This window comes from Artibeus jamaicensis, unplaced genomic scaffold (genome assembly GCF_021234435.1).
Source record: "Artibeus jamaicensis isolate MK-2021 breed Jamaican fruit bat unplaced genomic scaffold, CSHL_Jam_final contig_335, whole genome shotgun sequence".
NCBI lineage: Eukaryota > Metazoa > Chordata > Mammalia > Chiroptera > Phyllostomidae > Artibeus > Artibeus jamaicensis.
Window position 1 is genome coordinate 7047723 of NW_026521800.1, and position 21144 is coordinate 7068866.

General features: G+C 38.0%; 1 protein-coding gene and 1 non-coding gene across 2 annotated transcripts in view; one reads left to right on the top strand and one right to left on the bottom strand.

Annotated features, from left to right (window-relative positions):
- Positions 1 to 21144, bottom strand: part of MAK (male germ cell associated kinase) — a 91824-nt gene that overhangs the window by 32912 nt on the left and 37768 nt on the right. The window contains exons 7-8 of the mRNA XM_053664071.1: positions 13872 to 14043; positions 10228 to 10395 (exon numbers count right to left, since the gene is read on the bottom strand). Of these exons, the coding sequence (XP_053520046.1) occupies positions 10228 to 10395; positions 13872 to 14043 (340 nt within the window). The remainder of the gene's footprint in view (positions 1 to 10227; positions 10396 to 13871; positions 14044 to 21144) is intronic.
- LOC119043341 (U6 spliceosomal RNA) lies at positions 5174 to 5277 on the top strand. Its single transcript, XR_005081392.1, has one exon. It is a non-coding gene; the product is annotated as a U6 spliceosomal RNA (small nuclear RNA).

The following is a 21144-nucleotide window of genomic DNA, read 5'->3' on the forward strand; positions in this document are numbered from 1 at the left end:
CTTTCATTTACTTTTGTTCAAACCTGTCTTGACTATTCTTTCCCATTTGTTCTTCCATATGACTTTTAGAAAACATTTTCTCAAGTTAAATTTTTCAAAAGCCAAATAATTTTCTGGTAATTTTAACAATGAATTTATATTTAAATAATAGGAAGAAAACAATCATCTTAATATGACATTTTAATTTAACCTGTTAAATTAAGCCCACATTTAAAATTTAAAAGTATGGTGTTTCAAAGACTGTAAGACTTGAGGTACAATGTAAGGTGTAGTAACCAAGGAGCCAAGCTTTGAGTGGCACGCACTGCCCTCCTGTGGGAGAGTGCACAAGAATCTAACTCAAAGGTAAGCACCAGAAAATCAATGCATCAAATGATTTGGAGAGGGGCCTTTTTACTACAATAGCAGGTGTCTTCCTAACTAGTCTGCACTACCGTGCATGAATGTTTACCTTTAGGGATTTACCACATTTTGCCATATATAATGTGTTCCCTTGTAAAATGCACACACACGTTTTGGCCTAAACTTGCAGAAAAAAAATCTTTTGTTTTAATTTATTAACATTAAGATGCTTGTTTTTGTACTATAAAATAATTTTAACATTTATTTTTTAATATATTATGGTAGAAGAAATTTTATGTAATAATTACAAAACACAAGAATACAAGGTGTAAGAAATTTTATATTCTAGTAACAAATTTTACAATATGTATGCATCATAGCAGGCCAAGAATTCTTCATCACTGTCAATATCATAAGTATTATCTTCTTTAATTTCTACATTACCAGTGTCTTCTGAAGAATCACTTTACTTATCCCATTAAATATTGTGATCCTCGGTTCCATCCACAGCATTGCTGATGTCCCATTTTCTCTTTTTTAAAGTGTATTTTATGATGATATTATGGTTGTTTCCTTTTCATGACCTTTATTCCCCTCTGCCTTGCATACCTCCTCTCACCCACATTCCTCCACTTTTAGTTCATATCCATAGGTTGTACACATGAATTCTTTGGCTTCTCCATTTCCTATACTATTCATAACCTCCCTGTCTATGTTGTGCCTACCACTTATGCTTCTTAGTTCCTGTACCTTTTCCCCCATTCTACACTTCCCCTCCCCACTGATAAACTTCCATATGATCTCCATTTCTGTGATTCTGTTCCTGTTCTAGTTGTTTGCTTAGTTTTTCTGTTTTTTAGGTTCAGTTGTTGATAGTTGTGAGTTTGTCATTTTACTGTTCATAGTTTTGATCTTTTTCTTAGATTAAGTCCCTTTGACATTTCGTATATTAGGGGCTTGGTGATGATGAACTCCTTTAACTTGACCTTATCTGGGAAACACTTTTTCTGCCCTTCCATTCTAAACAATAGCTTTTCTGGAAAGAGTATTCTTGGATATAAATCCTTGCCTTTCATGATTCTGAACACTTCTTTTCAACCCCTTCTTGCCTATAAGGCTTCTTTTGAGAAATCAGCTGACAGTCTTATGGGAATTCCTTTGTAGGTAACTATCTCCTTTTCTCTTGCTGCTTTTAAGATTCTCTCCTTATCTTTTATTTTGGGTAATGTAATGATGATGTGCCTTGGTGTATTTCTTCTTGGATCCAAATTCTTTGGGACTCTCTGAGCGTCTCAGACTTGCATGTCTAGTTACTTCACAAGATTGGGGAAGTTTTCCTTCATCACTTGTTCAAATAAGTTTTTGATATCTTGCTCTTCCCCTTCTCCTTCTGGCACCCCTATGATTTGAATATTGGAACCGGAACCTTTAAAGTTGTCCTGGAGGTGCCTAAGCCTCTCCTCATTTCTTTGAATTCTTGTTTCTTCATTCTGTTCTGGTTGGATGTTTATTTCTTCCTTTTGTTTCAAATCACTGATTTGAGTACCAGTTTCCTTCCCTTCACTGTTTGTTCCCTGTATATATTTATTTTATTATTTAAAATTTTTTTATTGCTGTTCAAGTACAGTTTCCTGTCTTTTCCCCCCAGCCCTCCCCACCTCCCTCCCGTTTCCACCCCCTGTTGTTATTGTCCATATGTCCTTTACAATTGTTCCTGTAAACCCTTCACTCTTTTCCCCCAGTATGCCCTCCCCTCTCCCCTCTGGTCACTGTCTGCCTGTTCTCAATTTCAATGTCTTTGGTTATACTTTGCTTGCTTATTTGTTTTGTTGATTAGGTTGTATATTTTTCCCTTTCTTCCTTTCCTTTCCTTCTTTTTTTCTATTTATTTATCTTTAGAGGGGAAGGGAAGGAGAGAGGGAAATATCAATGTATGATTGCCTCTCATGCCTCCCCTGCTGGGAACTGGCCTGCAACCCAGGCATGTGCCCTAGCTGGGAGGCAAACCACCATCCTCTGGTTCACAGGCCCACGCTCAATCCACTGACCTACACCAGCCAGGGCTGTATATTTTTCTTTATTTCACTTTGTGTAGCCTTCACTTCTTCCTTTATTTTGCAACCATACTCAGTCATTTCTGTGAGCAACCTGATTATCAGTGTTTTGAACTCTGCATCTGATAGGTTGGCTGTCTCCTCGTCACTTAGTTCTTTTTCTGGAATTTCAATCTGTTCTTTCATTTGGGCCACATTTATTTTTCCTGGCCACCTGTTACCTTATAAGGGACAGAGCCTTAGGTATTCACCATGATGGGGCAACCTAGTTGGCTGGGTTGTGGTGCTGATGTGGAGGAGGGGTCAGAGAGGGAACAATGCCACTTGCTACCTTGCTTAGCTCTTGCCCCACTTTCTATCACTTCCCTCGCTTCTCACAAGGGGACTGTGCTCTTTCAGGTGCTGATTCCCAGAATGCAGGGCTTGTGTTATTCTCGGATCCTGTGGGCTACAACCCCCACAGATTTTTAAAGCCACAGAATTTGAGGCTTTATTTCCCCACACTGGAACCCTGGATTGCATAGTCTGTCTCACCCTCCCCGCCCCCAGTTATTCCTCCCAGCTTATCCACATACAAATGTGGGACTGCCTGGTCCACCAGCTGCTGCCTCACCCACCCATCTGCCAGCTGCCGCCTGGTTGTACACCCTCTCAGCCCCACCTTCCCACCTCTGCCCCTTCTACCAGTCTGGATGAATGTTTCTTCTTTAAATCCTTGGTTGTCACACTTCCATACAGTTTGATATTCTGGCAGTTTTTGTTTTTTTAAGATTGCATTTATTTTTTAAAGAGAGGAAAAGAAAAAGAGAAAGAGAGGAAGAGAAACAGCAATGTGTAGTTGCCAGCTACGTGGCCCCTACGGGGGACCTGGCCTTGCAACCCAGGAATGTGCCCTGACTGGGAATTGAACTGGCAACCCTTTGGTTTGCAGGCTGGCACACAATCCACTGAGCCACACCAGCCAGGGCTGTTTTTGTTTTTAAACTGGCTGTTATCCTTCTTTTGGTAGTGTGAGGAAGGGATGCTACCTATGCCTCCATGCTGGCCAAAACTCCCCCAAACCACATTTTTTAAACTATTTCACAGCCACTTCCCTTCTTGACACTGTTTCACCATCGTAGGATCCAATCACAAATCTGGGAGATGGATGCTTTCTTGATTCTGCCTGTAGGTGTTACATCATTACATGCTGACTGCATCCACGACATCCATTCTTTCCTCATTAGGGTCTTAACCGGCTTGTTTACTGATACATCAAGAGGTTTCAGTTGGCTGGTTAGCCCACCAGCTATTACAGCAAGTTGGGTTTTCAAGTCTGCTGTGATTGTTTTTCACTTTGTATAGCATAGGTTTTCAAGTGATCAAAAACAAGCAAAGCTGGTTTTTAAAGTAATCCTCCAGACCTTCATGACCAGACTTTGTTAAACCAGATGTCATGCCTTCTTCATTCATACATTCTCCTTCATGCACGTGGACAATAACTCCATTGAAATCTTCTTTCAGAAATGTTTTTTTCTGGGGAGAGGAAAGGGAATTTAAGGGGAAAAATGGGAGGGACTTAGAGGAACAAGTATAAAGGACACGGACAATAACTAAGGGGGTGGAAATGGGAGGGAGGTGGGGAGCACGGGGCGGGGTGGGCTGGGATGGGAGAAATAGACAGAAAACTGTACTTGAGAAATAACTAAAAGAAATGTTTTTTTCTTAAAGATGTTCATAGATAGTAGCTTTGTCCCAGCTGGACAATGGACTACAACAACAGTAAAATGTGTTTTCTCATGACCACTAGTTCTAACAGCCACAGTCTTTGCTCCTTTGACATCCGCAGTTTTGTTGGATGGCACATCAATGTGAGTGGGGCCTCATTCATATTGGCGATTTAAGACAGTTCACAGTCTTACGTCTTTCAAAGACTGAATAACATTAGAGTGAACTCCAAAACTTGATTTTCATAGGCTGCTGGAAGACTCTGGGCAAATTTCGTTCATGCTCTCATGCTTAAACCTTCTTTCTTCATGAAGTTAAAGTACCAATTAGGTTTCCCTGAGAAATCATCAATGTTTTTTTCACCTGCAATCCTTTCACCTTCTTCTTGTATCATCTTGGTCAAAACAGACATCCCAGGCCGACCCTGCTCCAGATCCAGGTCTTGACTTTCTGTTCCACCTCCAGCCACTTTGGAGGTTTCCCTCATGTTGCGCCTTGTCTTGGCATCTGAAGAAGCTTTTCTTCCTGTAGCCTCCACAATCTGATGACACTGTGGAAGGAGGTCCAAAGTGTCTCTTGGCAGCCCTAATGCCATGCTTTTTAGATATTTAATAACTTTTAGCTTAAAGCTTACAGTGTATGAAAATTGTTTCAATGTTTTCCAAGGAATTTTCTAATAATTTCTCCCGACTAAAGTGTACGGACAAAAATGTCATGCTGTTCATCCTACTGTAATAATTTGGTATCACCTACCTTATCAAGTGGATAATAATTGGCATCATCTATCTTACTCTGTGGATAATAATCATTGCTCTTCATTGCATTTCATTGAATCACTGGGTAAAACTGCTTTCACTGCAAGTTCGTTGTAAGTTCAACAAAACCTATTAATGTATTCCAGAGTACTGCTTTGCATATAAAAAAGTTAATGTTTTCTAGAGTTATACTTTTAATATATAGCACAAATAAAAGAATTAAAAACATTTATACAGATATGGACTTAGTATTACCCATGTAAAATGTACATTATTATTTTTCCCTTAAAAATTTGGGTAAAAAAGTGTGCATTAGTGCTCACTTCATCAGCACATATATTAAAATTGGAATTACACAGGGATTAGCATAGCCTTTGTGCAAGAATGACATGCAAACTTGTGAAGCATTCCATATTTTTCCTTAACTTGATGAGAGAAAAAGTCACACAAATCCAGGAAGTACAGAGGGTCCCAATCAAGAAGAACTCAAAGAGACCCACTCCACAACACATCATAATTAAAATGGCAAAATTCCAAGATAAAGAGAAAATCTTAGATGCAGCAAGGGAGAAACAGGAGGTAACATACAAGGGAGCCCTGATAAAGGCCAGCAGCTGATTTGGAAACACTCCAAACTAGAGGGGAATGGTAAGAAATAATTGAAGTAATGGAAAACAATGGCCTGCAACCAAGGTTTGCCTGCAGCAAGGCTCTCAATTAAAATGGAAGGGGAAATAGGGAGTTTCCCAGACAAAAAAAGGCAGAAAGAATACATCTCCATCAAATGAGCACTGCAAGACATGCTAAAGGGATTGCTTTAAGAAAAGAAAGAAAGTGTGAGAAAGAGGAACACAGATACAAAGAAAGCAAAATAGCAATGAATAAGTACCTATCAATAACACCCTTAAATGTAAATGGATTAAATGTTCAAATAAAAAAATACAGAGTAGCCAAATGGATAAAAAATCATGACCCACACATATGTTGTCTACAAGAAAGCCACCTCAGAAAAAAAGACGTACACAAACTGAAAGTGAATGGCTGGAAAAATATATTCCAAGCAAATGGACAGTAAAACAAAAACAAAAACATAAAACTGAGGTAGCAATACTCATAAGAGACAAAATAGACTTCAAACTAAGAGCCCTAAAAAGAGGCCCGGAAGGACACTTCATACTACTCCAGGGAAGAATCAGTCAAGAAGATATAAACACATACGCACCCAACATAGGGGCACCCAAATACATAACAAAAAACTTGGAGGACTTCAAGAAAGATACAGACAGCAAAAATGGGGGAGTTTTAACACCCCACTATCAAAAATGGATAGATCTTCCAAACAAAATATCAACAAGGACATTGCAGCACTGAACAGTGTCCTAAATCAGATGGATTTAACTGATATATATAGAGCCTTTCACCCCCAAGAAGCAAAATACACATTCTTTTCAAATGCACAAGGAATATTTTTAAAGATAGAACACATGATAGGACACAAAATAAGCCTCAATAAATTCAAGGAAATTGAAATCATATCAAGCATTTTCTCTGACCACAAAGGACTGAAACTACAAACCAACCTCAAAGAAAAAACCAAATACTCAAATTCATGTATATTGAATACCATGCTATTAAACAATGAATGGGTCAAGTATGACATCAAGGAAGAAATCAAAAAGTTTCTGGCAACAAATAAAAATGAACTCACAACAATCCAAAACTTATGGGGCACAGTGAAGGCAGTCCTGACAGAGAAGTTCATAGCGATACAGGCCTACCTAAAAAAAGATAGAAACATTTCAGATGAACAGCCTAACCCTACATCTACAAGAACTAGAGGAACAACAAAGACAGCCCAGGGCAAGTAGAAGAATGGAAATAACCAAGATCAGAGCAGAATAAAAGAATGTAGACTAAAAGAAAAATTCCAAGGAACAATAAATCCAAGAGCTGGTTCTTTGAAAAGAAAACAAAATCAACAAGCCTCTAAGCAGGCTCATCAAGAAAAAAAGAGAGAGGACCCAAATAAACACAATCAGAAATGAAAGAGGAGAGATTACAACTGGTACCACAGAAATACAAAGGATTGTAAAAAATTACTACGAAGAACTATATGCCAAGAAATTTGAAAACCTAGGTAAAATGGACAGATTTTTAGAAAAATATAATTTTCCAAAACTTAATGAAGCAGCAGAAAGCCCGAACAGACCAATAACAATTGACCAAATCAAAGCAGTAATCAAAAAACTCCCAACACACAAAACCCCTGGACCAGATGGTTTCACAGGAGTATTTTACAAAAATTTTTTACAAAAATTTTAAATTTACAAAAGAGCTAACCCCTATGCTTCATAGAACATTCCAAAAAATCCAAGAAGATGGAAGATTCCCAAACTCTTTTTATGAAGCCAGCATCATCCTAATTACAAAACCAGACAAAGACACAACAAAGAAAGAAAACAACAGGCCAATATCACTGATGAACATAGACACTAAAATCCTCAACAAAATACTGGCAAACTGCATCTAGCAATACATTAAAAAGATCATACATCATGATCAAGTGAGATTGATCCCAGCGATGCAAGGATGGTTCAGTATTTGCAAATCAGTAAACGTAATACATTATATAAACAAAAGGAAAGACAAAACCACATGACCATATCAATAGATGGGGAAAAAGCTTTTGATAAGGTACAACACCCATTTATGATAAAAACACTCAGCAAAGTGGGAATAGAGGGAGCATTCCTCAATATAATAAAGGCCATATATGAGAGACCTACAGCCAACGTCATACTCAATGGGCAAAAATGAAAAGCTTTCCCACTAAGTTCAGGAACAAGACAAGGATGTCTGCTTTCACTACTTCTATTCGACATAGTATTGGAATTCCTAGCCAGAGCAATCAGACAAGAAAAAGAAGTAAAAGGCATCCAAATTGGAAAGCAGGAAGCAAAAGTGTCACTGTTTGCAGGTGACATAATAGTATACATAGAGAATCCTATAGACTCCACCAAACAACTATTCAACCTAATAAGTGAATTTGGAAAAACAGTGGGATACAAAGTCAATATTCAGAAATCAAAGGCATTTTTGTATCTCAACAATGAAATAGCAGAAACAAAAATCTGGGGGGGGGGGGGATCTCATTTCATGTAGCAACAAGAAAAATAAAGTACCTAGAAATAAACCTAACCAAGGAGGTAAAAGACTTGTACTCTGAAAGCTACACAACACTGAAGAAGGAAATCAAGAAAGACACAAACAAATAGAAACATGTACCATGTTCATGAACTGGAAGAGTTTACGACTCTTTATTAACTAGTCATAAACTATGACTAGTTTATTTTTATGATGCTAGTTTATGACTAGCATCATAAAAATGTCCATATTATCCAAAGGAATTTATAGATTCAATGCAATCCCTATTAAAGTACCAATGACAAATTAACAGATATAGAACAAACATTTCAGAAATTTATATGGAGCCATAAATGACCCCGAATAACTAGCAATTTTGAGAAAGAAGAACACAGTAGAAGAGATCACAATACCTGATATCAAATTGTATTACAAGGCTACTGTAATCAAAACAGCATGGTACTAGCAGACACATGGACAAATGGAACAGAATAGAGAGCCCAGAAACAAACCCAAGTCTCTATGGTCAATTAATATTTGACAAAGGGGAAAGAAGCATAAAATGCAGTAAAAATAGCCTCTTCAACAAAAGGTGTTGGGAGAGCTAGACGGCTAAATGCAAAACAATGAAACTTGATCACCAACTTACGCCATACACAAAAATAAATTCAATGTGGATAAAAGACTTAAATATAAGTCATGACACCATAAAAGTCCTAAAGGAGAACATAGGCAGGAAAATTTCAGATATTCCACACGACAACATTTTCACCAGTATGTCCCATATAGCAAGGGACATAAAGGAAAGAATAAACAAATGTAAATCTCATCAAAATAAAAAGTTTCTGCATGGCTAAAGAAAACAGCATTAAAATGAAAAGACAACCAAATATGGGAAAACATACTTGCCAATGACACTTCGAATAAGGGTTTGATCTCCAAAATATATAAAAAACTCACACGACTCCACTCCAGGAAGACAATCAATTAAAAAATGGGCAAAGGACTTGAACATACATATCCAAGGAGGACATGCAAAGGGCCCAGAGAATTATGAAAAGATGCTCAGCATCACTAGCCATAAGAGAGATGCAAATTGAAACCACAATGAGATACCATCTCATACTGGTCAGAATGGCCATCATAAACAAATCAACAAACAAGTGTTGGAGAGGATGTGAAGAAAAGGGAACCATAGTGCACTGTTGGTGAGAATGCAAACTGGTGCAGCCAATGTGGAAAACAGTATAGAATTTCCTCAGAAAACTAAAAATAAAACTACTTTTTGATCTGGCAATTCCATTGCTGGGATTATACCCTAAGATCCCCGAAACACCAATTTAAAAGAATTGGTGTTTCAACCTATACACCTCAATGTTCACAGCAGCACAATTTATAATAGCCAAGGGTTGGAAGCAACTTAAGTGCCCATCAGTAAATGAATGGTTCAAAAAAACATGGTACATTTACCCAACGGAATACTATGCAGCAGAAAGAAAGGAGCTCTACTCTTTGGGACAAATGTATAGATCTGGACAGCATTATGGTAAGTGAAATAAGCCCCAGGCAATGAAAGACAAATATATGATCTCACATATAAGTGGAACCTAGTCAACAAAACAAACAAGTAAGCAGAATATAACCAAAGACATTGAAATTAAGAACTGACTGTAACCGGAGGGAAGATGGGAGCAGATAATGGTGGGAAAGGGAGAAGTATTATAGGAACATGTATAAAGGACACAGGGACAAAACCAAAGAGGGGTAAAATCAAGGGTGGGAAGTGGGAATGGCTGGGGTGTGAAGATTGGTAGGAGGAAAATGGAGAACACTGTACTTGAGCAACAATAAAAAAAGTGGAAAAAATAAATAAATGGAATAAAGCTAAAAAAAAAGAAACAAAAAATAAAACTCATCTAATAATCTAAAAAAAGTGTGCATTATATATGGCAAAATACAGTATTCCTTTCAGCCTTACCTTTATAGTGTTTCCCATTTAAACTATAAAACATGTAAAATTACTGGTATGACTATTTTTGCAGTTTTCCCAAATATCTTGCATGCCTAGAAATTAATTTATTATATATACTGGGCCTTAAGACTTTAGGGCTTTAATTCTTTTGGTATACCTGGCTGAGAAAAGACTTATCTTTACAAATGAAAATATCCCTGTATTGTACATCCTCAAAACTTAACAAAAGTGTACCAGTGAGATTTCATTTTACCTGGCTTGCTGTTGGTCGTTTCTTTGGATTCCAATTCAACATTTCAGTCATAAGCTGAATAGCTTCATTACTGGCATTTGGAATGAGAGTTTTTAAGTTTATAGGAACACACTGTGGAAAACGAAAATTCATCGCAGATGCAAGCTGGTACCCTTCTGGCCAGTCACTCTGTTTAAGAAATATGTAAGTAGGGAGACAGCAAAAAGAATATTAGTAATACATTTAAAAACACAGTAATAATATACAAGCCATTCACATGTGAAAATTTTAATGTTGATTTATATAAATAAATGTGAGAATAAAATACTAGACCACTAACAATTCAGCGCTACAAACAGTATAGAAATAACACTGAACTGAGAGTTAGGAAAAAATAAAAAGACATTTTAATAAATTTCAAAATATTAAACTCTTGTCTAGTATTTGGATGATGATGACAACGACATGTATCCTAACAATGACAGTGACTTTGAAAAAATAAGGATATTTTGCTTATTTTGCTTTACAATGTGTATCATCGTGACACCTTTCCTCATTATACATTATACCAATGTTAAAAATTGCACATTTCCAATCAAGATGGCAGCGTAGGGAGACATGGCTCACCTCTTCATACAACCACATCAAAATTACAACTAAAATAGAGAACCACCATCACTCCAAACCATCAGAAGCTGAGTTCAATGGAAGTCTGACAACTTACTGTGTAATTAAAGAAACCACATGCATCCAGACTGGTAGGAGGGGTGCTGACATGGAATGAGCTGGCCCCTCAGCCTCATGTGGTGGATGAAAGTGCAGGCAGGGTATCTTGGGAGCAAGGAGTCCCAGCCCACACCAGGTCCCCCAGTCCAGGGTTCCAGTGCCGAGAAGGTAAGTCCCCCCAACTTTTGGTTGCAAAAACCACTGGGGATTGAGTTGGTGGAAGAAAATTGCTCAAACCCCAAGCAGTTCCTCTTAAAAAACCCACACATGGTCTCACATACTCAGACTCACTATCTCTGAGCACCAGGGTAAAGGCTTGAAAAGACAACATCAGTGGCATAAGGGGAGGAACTGAAGTGTCTGGCATCAGGGCAAGCAGAAACCACTGTCCCTTTTCTAAACCCTCCCCCCACAAACCTAGCAAGCTGGCCTCATAGCTGGGACCCCATCAACCTGGCTAACACTGTTTGACCCACCTTGGCAATCCCCGGAGACTCTGCCCTATCCAGTTTATGGACCCACCCAAGCTGCTTTTTCATATGATTGGCTGGTCTTGGCTCATGTTTCACAACTTCCTAAATCCTCTCAAACAAGCAGAACAGGCCTCAGTGAGCCCCAGGTGCAGCACTAGCAGCAGCCAGCCTGGATTCACAGCTTGACTTTGAATAGAACCTCCAAGCCCAGCACAAGTAGCACCTATCTGAGACTGTTTTATAGTTTAGGCAGGATGGCCCCTTGCAAAACACAGGTAGAAACTGACTTCAGCTTGTACCACCTGGGAAACCCCAGGGCCAGTGCACCCAGTGGACATCTACAGACCACGTAGGAACACTATCACATTGCCTCTGCACAGCTGATCCTCCATGAAGAGCAGAGGTTGGTGGTAAGTGGTCACAGCCAATCCTTGCAGCTGACTGGCCTTAGTAAATCCCATCCATTGATCTGCCAACAGCAACCAAGGCTTAACTGCAAGAGGAGAGTGTACTCAGCCCACATGAAGGGCACACCTCAAGTATAGCTTTGGTGACAGAGGAGACTGTGCCGCTGGACCCCTACAGGACACCTACTACATTAGGCCACACTACCAAGACATGGAGTCAAAAGCAGCTTTACCCAATACACAGAAACACAGGAAGGCTGCCAAAACGAGGGACCAAATGAAAGAACAGATCAAAACTCCAGAAAAAGAGCTAAACAACATGGAGATAAGCAATCTATCTGATGCAGAGTTCTAAAGACTTTATAAGGATGCTCAAAGAACTTAGTGAGGACCTCAGCAGCATAAAAAAGATCCAGTCAGAAACAAAGGGTACACTAACTGAAATAAAGAATAATTTATAGGGAAACAACAGTAGAGTTGGATGAAGGTGAGAAATCAATGGTTTAGAACATAAAGTAGAAAAAACAACCAATCAGAACAAGAAAAAAAGAATCCAAGAAAAAATGAGGATATATGTATAAGCAGCCTCTTGGACAACTTCAAGAGGTCCAACTTTCACATCACAGGCATGCCAGAAGAAGAAAAGAAGGAGCATGAAACTGGAAATCTATTTGAAAAATTAATGAAAGAAAAATTCCGTAATTTGGTGAAGGAAATAAACATGCAACTCCTGGAAGCACAGAGTCCCAAGCAATATGAATTCAAAGAGGCCCACTCCAAAACACATCAAAATTAAAAAGACAAAGGTTAAAGATAAAGAAAGAATCTTAAAAGCAACAAGAGAAAAACAGTTACCTACAGTGGAGTTCCCATAAGACTGTCAGCTGATTTCTCAAAAGAAGCTTTGCAGGCTAGAAGGGACTGGCAAGAAATATTCAAAGTCATGAAAGGAGGTACCTACAGCCAAGATTGCCCTACCCAGCAAAGCTGTCACTTAGAATCAAAGGTCAGATAAAGAGCTTCCCAGACAAGAAAAAACTAAAGGAGGTCATCATCACCAAACAATTATTACATGAAATGTTGATGGGACTTATTTAAGAAAAAGAAGATCAAAATTTTGAACAACAAAATGGCAAAAATACATATCTATAAACAATTGAATGTAAAAAGCTAAGAACAGAGACAGAATTGTAGATGCAGGGAGTGCTGTGAAGGCTGCCATATGGAAGCTGGTGTGAGGGAATGGGAGAAGAGGTGAGACGATTAAGAAGTACAAATAGGTAGTTACAGAACAGCCATGGGGATATAAAAATACACTGTAGGAAATGAGTAGCCAATGAACTTATATGCATGACCCATGGAGATGAACAATGGAAGGGGGACTGCCTGAGGGAGTGGTAATGCTGGGTTGAAGGGGACAAAAGGGTAAAAATCAGGACTACTGTAATAGCATAATGAATAAAATATAATTAAAAAATAAAAATTTCACATAGCTGGTAATGACAATTATCTTAAAGCTTTAATAGCTACTGTTAACCATATGATACATATTAATTAAGAGATAATTATATATACCTAAACATATTAAACACATCCCTGAATGTAAAATCTAGCTGAATGAAGTAGTTAAGTGAAAAATATTCAGCCCGAGAAATCATATGTCCATGGCAGAGGTATATAAAAGGCAACAAGGCAAAGTTAAGAGAAAGTAATCCTGGACACCTGGAGAAATGAGTTGATGCCAGTGGACATTCACAGAGAAAGTAGGTAAGAGTCCAAGTGAGAATGTCTATGTAGTTGTCAGTCATCAACCCAAAGTTAAATATATAGAATTCTAAATATGGAGCATTTTTCTTAGGTTCTTAAACAAAGGCAAGCATCTTATTTATTCAGTCTATTAGGATCTGGCTTCTTATAATCTTCATCCCACCTCAATTTTTTTTAAATTAAGAATTAAAAAATTTAACCATTAATTCATAAACCTATTTGAAAATAAAATATATAACTAGGCAAAAGTTATAATAAAAAGTTGTAACAATTTAAGAACAAGAGTACTTACTTTTTTTGGAGTCCCTAAAACTTGGCAAATTTTAAAGATTTCATCAACCTCACTTGTTCCTGGGAAAAGTGGTCTTAATGTATATAGTTCAGCCATTATACTCCCAACAGCCCACATATCAATGGGAGAGCTGTAAACGGAAGATCTTAATAAAACTTCAGGAGCACGATACCTATGAAAATAGAAAGGAAAACATAATAAAACAGATTATTTTCATTGTGGTTTCAATGGAGTGGCAGTAGGATTCTGTTCTGTTTGCTCAAGCATTTTAGTCGAGGAACAGCTAGCTGTTAAGTACCTTCTGTGCATCAGGCATTTGTACAACACAGTGGGGTTAAATTGGGCATTACGCATATTCTCAGACCACAAACAAGCAGTAGGGCTGGTGACTAATATAAATAAAATGTCAAATAGCCTACCATAGGAACTCAAATGCACGAACATGGAATGTGGTATCTGATATATTAAGAAAAAGGGGGAGCTCTGAATGGAAGCTGATATATTCTGAATGGGAAGAGTGTATAAGTTTATGAAACATTACATCCATGATATATCCATATGAAGGATAGAAAAGAAAAGATTAACAAAGATTATCCCTCAGTATTGGGATTTTTTCTTTCTTCTTCCTCATCAGTTTGAGAATGCTGATTTGTTCAACTGATTCAAATTTCCTCAATTGATAGTATTTTTACTGATAAAAATAGTTTATAGGAGCATATTTACCTGGTACAGGATCAGCATTGAAATGTGTAATTATTTCAGCCCAAATGTTTTACAATATTGCCTTTCGTTTCCATTCAGAGTACCTTCTTTTGACAGCTTTATTGAGATATAATTCACATAACACGATTCATCTTTTTAAAAGAGTATCATTCAATAGCTTTAAGTACAGTCACAGACTTGTGCATCATCATCACAATCAATTCTAGAACATTTTCATTATTCCAAAAAGAAACCCCACACCTGTCCAATATACCCTATGCTGCTGCCACTAATATATTTTCTCTGTCTATAGATTTACCTATTGTAGACATTTAATATCAATGTAACCATATACAACCTTGTCCTTTGTGACTGGCTTCTTTCACTTAACATGTGTTCAGGGTTAATCCATATTACAGCATGTATCAGTACTTTACCCTTTTAAGTGCTGGATAACAACTTGGGGTAGTGAACACATGATACAGTGTACAGATGATGTGCTGTAGAACTGTTCGCCTAAAGCCTGTATTAATTTTGTTAATCAATGTCACTCAAAAAAGTTCAATTAAAAAAAGTTAATGAGGTCTGTACTCTACAAAAAAGTAAAATAAATGCTGAAAATAGTCCATTGTATTGACATACCATATTTTGTTTATACATTCATCAGCTGATAGACATTTGGGTTGTTTCCACTTTTGGACTATTATGTATATGGCTGTTATGAACATTCACATAAGTTTTTGTGTGGATGGGGGTTTTAACTTCTATTGGGTATATACACTTAGATGTGGAACTGCTGGATCAATCATATGGTAAGCAGATATTTAACCACTGAGGAACTGCCAGACTGTTTCATATAATTTTACATTCCTACCAGTAATATATGAGTGTTCCAATTTCATCACATACCTGTCAACACTTGTTATTCTCTGCTTTGACACAGTTTTTTGAGACAAAAATTGTTTTGAATGTTTTGCCACTTCAGATGCTGAAAACAAGTCTTAACTGTATCCTTTTCAATGTAGAACCTAAATTTACCCATTTGAATACAGAGAGTTCTTCCTTCAAGAAGCAATTTTCTAAATCTAATTATACACTAAGAAAAATAAAAGTAGTACACTGTTTGTGCTCTACTCATTTAATTTGTTCAATTCCTCCTCTGCATTTGTAGGGATAAAAATCATTGTATTCCTGTATGCAAACTTCATTTTCAATAATTACAATTTTCTACAAACTTCAAAAATGTTGTATTTTTGGTACTCCATTTATCAAAAATCCTGATGAAAGATATCTAAGTGATTTGGAATAAGATGCAGCCATAATATAAGGGACTTGTTTACAAAGAAGCTAGATACCATTGTAAATCACTTTAATTGATTTACAAAAGTAATTCTTCAAAGGCTCAAACAATTCTAAAATTTGACAGCAAATAGATAAAGCACATGCTGCACTGAAGTATTTTTTTTGTAGTCAGCATCAATGACATAAAAAAATTTAGTAGTTCAGTGACTCTCTGTATATGCATGTGTACGTAATTGTAAATTTGGACTATAACTTACATCTCAATTGGTCAAACACAGATTTAACTGCTTATGGAAATAAGTGCAATCTGATATATTAAGAACAAAAATGTAGTTTTACTCAGATACAGTTATAAAATAGATATTCTAGCTTTCTTAATTTATAAGGGACACTGGTTTTACGATGGTGTGCTCCACTTAAATTTACATTTGTAATATCACCACAAAAACTAATTTATCTTCAATGCTGACTTTTCAGTTGAAATTGCAATAGCATGTCACCTTTCTCAAAAAAAAACTTCCAGAAACTTTACTGTTGATTCTATGAACCGCAAGGAAAAAAAATCAAACCATTACTAGAAATAAGGTGACTGATTATTCCTTTGAAGTATACAAAAACACTCATTTAAAACTACCATTGTCTAACTGTGAAGTTCTTCCTTGACTAAAGAAGCAACTACATTCATAGTCAATCACTTTACTTTTTATACTTACAAAAGAAAACCTGGAAAAAGAACAGCAAACAAAGTCCAAAGAAAGCGAAGAAGAAAAAGAAGCAAAGATCAGAGCAGAAACACACAAAAGACTTAAAAATGACAATAAAAAAGATCAATGACATCAACAGCTGGTTCTTTGCAAAGACAACAGACCTTTAAGCAGACTCATCAAGAAACAAAGAGAAAAGACCCAAAATCAAAAATGAAAGAGGAGAAGTAACCTCCACAGAAACTATATGCCAACAAACTGGACAATCTGGACGAAATGGTAAGTTCCTACAAACATAAAATCTCAAAACTGAATCAGGAGGAAGAAAGTGTTTGAATAGACAAATTACAAGTGAAATTGAGCATTAATACAAATAGTCCCAACAAACAAAATTATCCTGTGGATCATATAACTTCACATTAAACATTCACAGAACTAACATCTTTCCTTCTCGAACAGTTCCAAACAATTCAAGTAGTGGGCAGACTCTGAAGCTCATTTTCCAAGGCCAGCACTATGCTAATTCCAAAACCACGTAAAGATACTACAAAGCAAGATATTTATACACCAATATCCCTGATGAATGTAGATGCTAAAATCAACAAACTATTAGCAAACAGGATCCAACAATGCCTTAAAATGGGGCTACACCATGATTAAATGGATGTATACCAGGAATGCAAGGTTGGTACAGTATCTGCGAAACAATAAATATGATTTACCACATGAACAAAATGAAGGATGAAAATCAAATGATCATATCAATAGATATAAAAAAAAGGATTTGATAAAATCCAGTATCCATTTATGATTAAATCTTTCAGCAAAGTGGGAATAGAGGGAACATACCTCAACATAATAAAGGCCATACATGAAGATTCACAGCCAATATAACATTCAATGAGCACAATACAAGTGTTTCTCTTAAGATCAGGAACAAGACAGGGATATCCATTTTAACCACTCTTATTCAACACTGTACTGGAAGTGCTAGCCACAGCAATCAGAAACAAAGAAGAAATATAAAAGCCATGGAAGAATAACTCAGTGGGTTGAAGATTTCTTTTGATACACCGAGGTTAAAGGTATGATCACAGTAACAGCGTATACAAAAAGCAACCAATGAATGCATATATAAGCAGAACAACAAATAGCTTGTCTCTCTCTTTAAAAAAAAGTCAATAAATAATAAGAAAAAAAAGGTACCCAAATTGGATGGTGGTACAAGGTGGTGGTACTCCTACGTGGTCTGTAGATGTCCACTGGGTGCACTGGCCCTGGGGTTTCCCAGGTGGTACAAGCTGAAGTCAGTTTCTACCTGTGTTTTGCAAGGGGCCATCCTGCCTAAACTATAAAACAGTCTCAGATAGGTGCTACTTGTGCTGGGCTTGGAGGTTCTATTCAAAGTCAAGCTGTGAATCCAGGCTGGCTGCTGCTAGTGCTGCACCTGGGGCTCACTGAGGCCTGTTCCTGCTTGTTTGAGAGGATTTAGGAAGTTGGGAAACATGAGCCAAGACCAGCCAATCATATGAAAAAGCAGCTTGGGTGGGTCCATAAACTGGATAGGGCAGAGTCTCTGGGGATTGCCAAGGTGGGTCAAACAGTGTTAGCCAGGTTGATGGAGTCCCAGCTATGAGGCCAGCTTGCTAGGTTTGTGGGGGGAGGGTTTAGAAAAGGGACAGTGGTTTCTGCTTGCCCTGATGCCAGACACTTCAGTTCCTCCCCTTATGCCACTGATGTTGTCTTTTCAAGCTTTTACCCTGGTGCTCAGAGATAGTGAGTCTGAGTATGTGAGACCATGTGTGGGTTTTTTAAGAGGAACTGCTTGGGGTTTGAGCAGTTTTCTTCCACCAACTCAATCCCCAGTGGTTTTTGCAACCAAAAGTTGGGGGGACTTACCTTCTCGGCACTGGAACCCTGGACTGGGGGACCTGGTGTGGGCTGGGACTCCTTGCTCCCAAGATACCCTGCCTGCACTTTCATCCACCACATGAGGCTGAGGGGCCAGCTCATTCCATGTCGGCACCCCTCCTACCAGTCTGGATGCATGTGGTTTCTTTAATTACACAGTAAGTTGTCAGACTTCCATTGAACTCAGCTTCTGATGGTTTGGAGTGATGGTGGTTCTCTATTTTAGTTGAAATTTTGATGTGGTTGTATGAAGAGGTGAGCCATGTCTCCCTACGCTGCCATCCTGACCAGAAGTGACATGATACTTTTATAATGAGAACCCTAATGACCATAAAAAATTATTAGAACTGATAAATTCAGTAAAGTAGCAGGAGACAAAATAAATATCCAGTAAACAGTTGCCTTTCTACATCCCAATAACGAACTATCAGAAACTAAAGTAAGGAGGCCTTTTTCTCCTTGGAGAAACTGGCCGCTGCTGGCCTTTGTCTCCCCTGAGAAACTAAAGTAAGGAGATGATCTTATTTATAATTACATAAAAAACACCAAGGAATAAATTGAACCACGGATGTAAAAAAATCTATACTCAGAAAATTTTAAGACACTGAAGAAAGAAACTGAAGATACAAATAAATGGAAGCATATCAGTTGTTCATGGATAGGAAGAATTAACACCATTAAAGTGTCCATACTACCCAAAGCACTCTGTGGATGCAATACAATTACTATCAAGATATCAAAGGCATACTTCACAGAACAAGAACAAATGTTGCAAAATGTATATGGAACCACAGAAGACCCCACAAAGCCACAGCAATCTTGAGATAAAAGAACATTAGAGGAATAATGCTATCTGATATGAAATTATACTACAAGGCCATAGTAATCAAAACAGCCTGGCAATGGCATAAAAACAGACACATAAATTAATGATACACAATAGAGTCCTGAAATAAACCCATACCATTATGGTGAATTAATATTTGATGAGAAAGGCAAGAAGATACAATGGAATAAACATAGTTCTTCAATAAATGGTGTTGAGAAAATTGGGCAGTTACGTGCAAAAAAATGAAAATAAACTATCTTTTTACCCCATAAACAAGAATAAATTCAAAGTGAATTAAAGACCAAATGTTGGACTTAAAACCATAAAAACCCTAGAAGAAAAAATAGTAATACTTGGAAAATTCTTTTTGCAATACTTTATCTGATATTATTCCCTGGACAAGAGAATCAAAAGAAGAAATAAACAATGGTACTACATCAAACTTAAAATTTTTCCATATCAAAGGAAATCACCCACAAAATGAAAAGAATGGGAGAATATATTGAATGGGAGAATATATTCTCCAATGATACTTCAGATAAGAATTTAATATGCAAAATTTATAAAGAACTTACAAAACTCAACACCAAAAAAATAAAAAAAATCCAAATTAGAATGGGCAAAGGACATGAATGGGCACTTCTCCAAAAAGGACATACAGATGGCCATAGACATATGAAGAGATGCTCAATATCACTAGCCATCGGAGAAATGCAAATTAAAACCACAATGAGATATCGCCCCATACATTTGAGAATGGCTATCAGCCATAAAACAACAAAACAAGTGTTGGCCAGGATGTGGAGAAAAAGGAACTCTCAGCACACTGTTGGTGGGAATGCAGACTGGTGCAGCCACTGTACAGCAGTATGGCGATACCTCAAAAAAGTAAAAATGGGCACTTGAGATTAAGTGCCAGCGGAGTAGCAAGCAGCTCCGTTCATGTGCTCTCAGACACAGACGAGATTTTAAGTCAGAACACAGAGTGGAGCGTGAGTGAAAGCGTCTATGAGTTAAGAGCATACCTGGAGGAGAGTGTGGGGAGTGCGCAGGAGTACACAGGCACTGGCCCACCTGTGAGGACCCCAGGGGGCTGATGTCCTGTGCTTTCTAGGTGGACCAGGAGTCGATAACTTGGGCTTTCTAGGAGGACAGCCACCACTTTCCAGGCCAGGACTGCTGGCTGCACAGAGTCCAGGTGGCAGTAAATCGGCTGAGGACCCAAGAGTTACTGGAGTGGCAAGAGAAGGCCTAGGTCAGCGTGGGCTCCAGAACAGCATGGCAGGAACAGGCAGGCCTGAGACTGAAGACCTCTGAATGGAGCAGGGACAGCACTCCAATGCCGCCTTGTATTATAACAGAGATGAGGGGGTCTTTCCAACACCACTCACAAAAGATTCAGGGACATACTTTATTTGAAATTGTTGGAAGCTATGTAAGGTGGCCAGCCCTGACTGAAGACCTGTCTGATTTTGGGGGGCAGGAGTGCATGGAGAACAGGACACTGTGGGATCCACGCCACAGCATGGGGGCCATAGAAAAACTCTTGAAGAGGGAAGAGTAGATGCACCCGAGGCTTGTCAGGGACCTGTGCACATGGGCAGCGCACAGCAGCTTTGCTAACCTTAAATACACTGAAGGAACAGGAAGACCCAACCCAACACAGCTCACAAGAAGAAGGCAGAGCAGAGTAGAGAATTCAGTACAAACCTCCTGCAAGACAGCAGCAAGCTTAGATCTGGAAGGCAGGAGCTGAATGCCTGAGATTTGTTCCACTCAGCCAGAGCCTTTCACAGACAGGTGTACCCAACCCCCACCTGAAGAA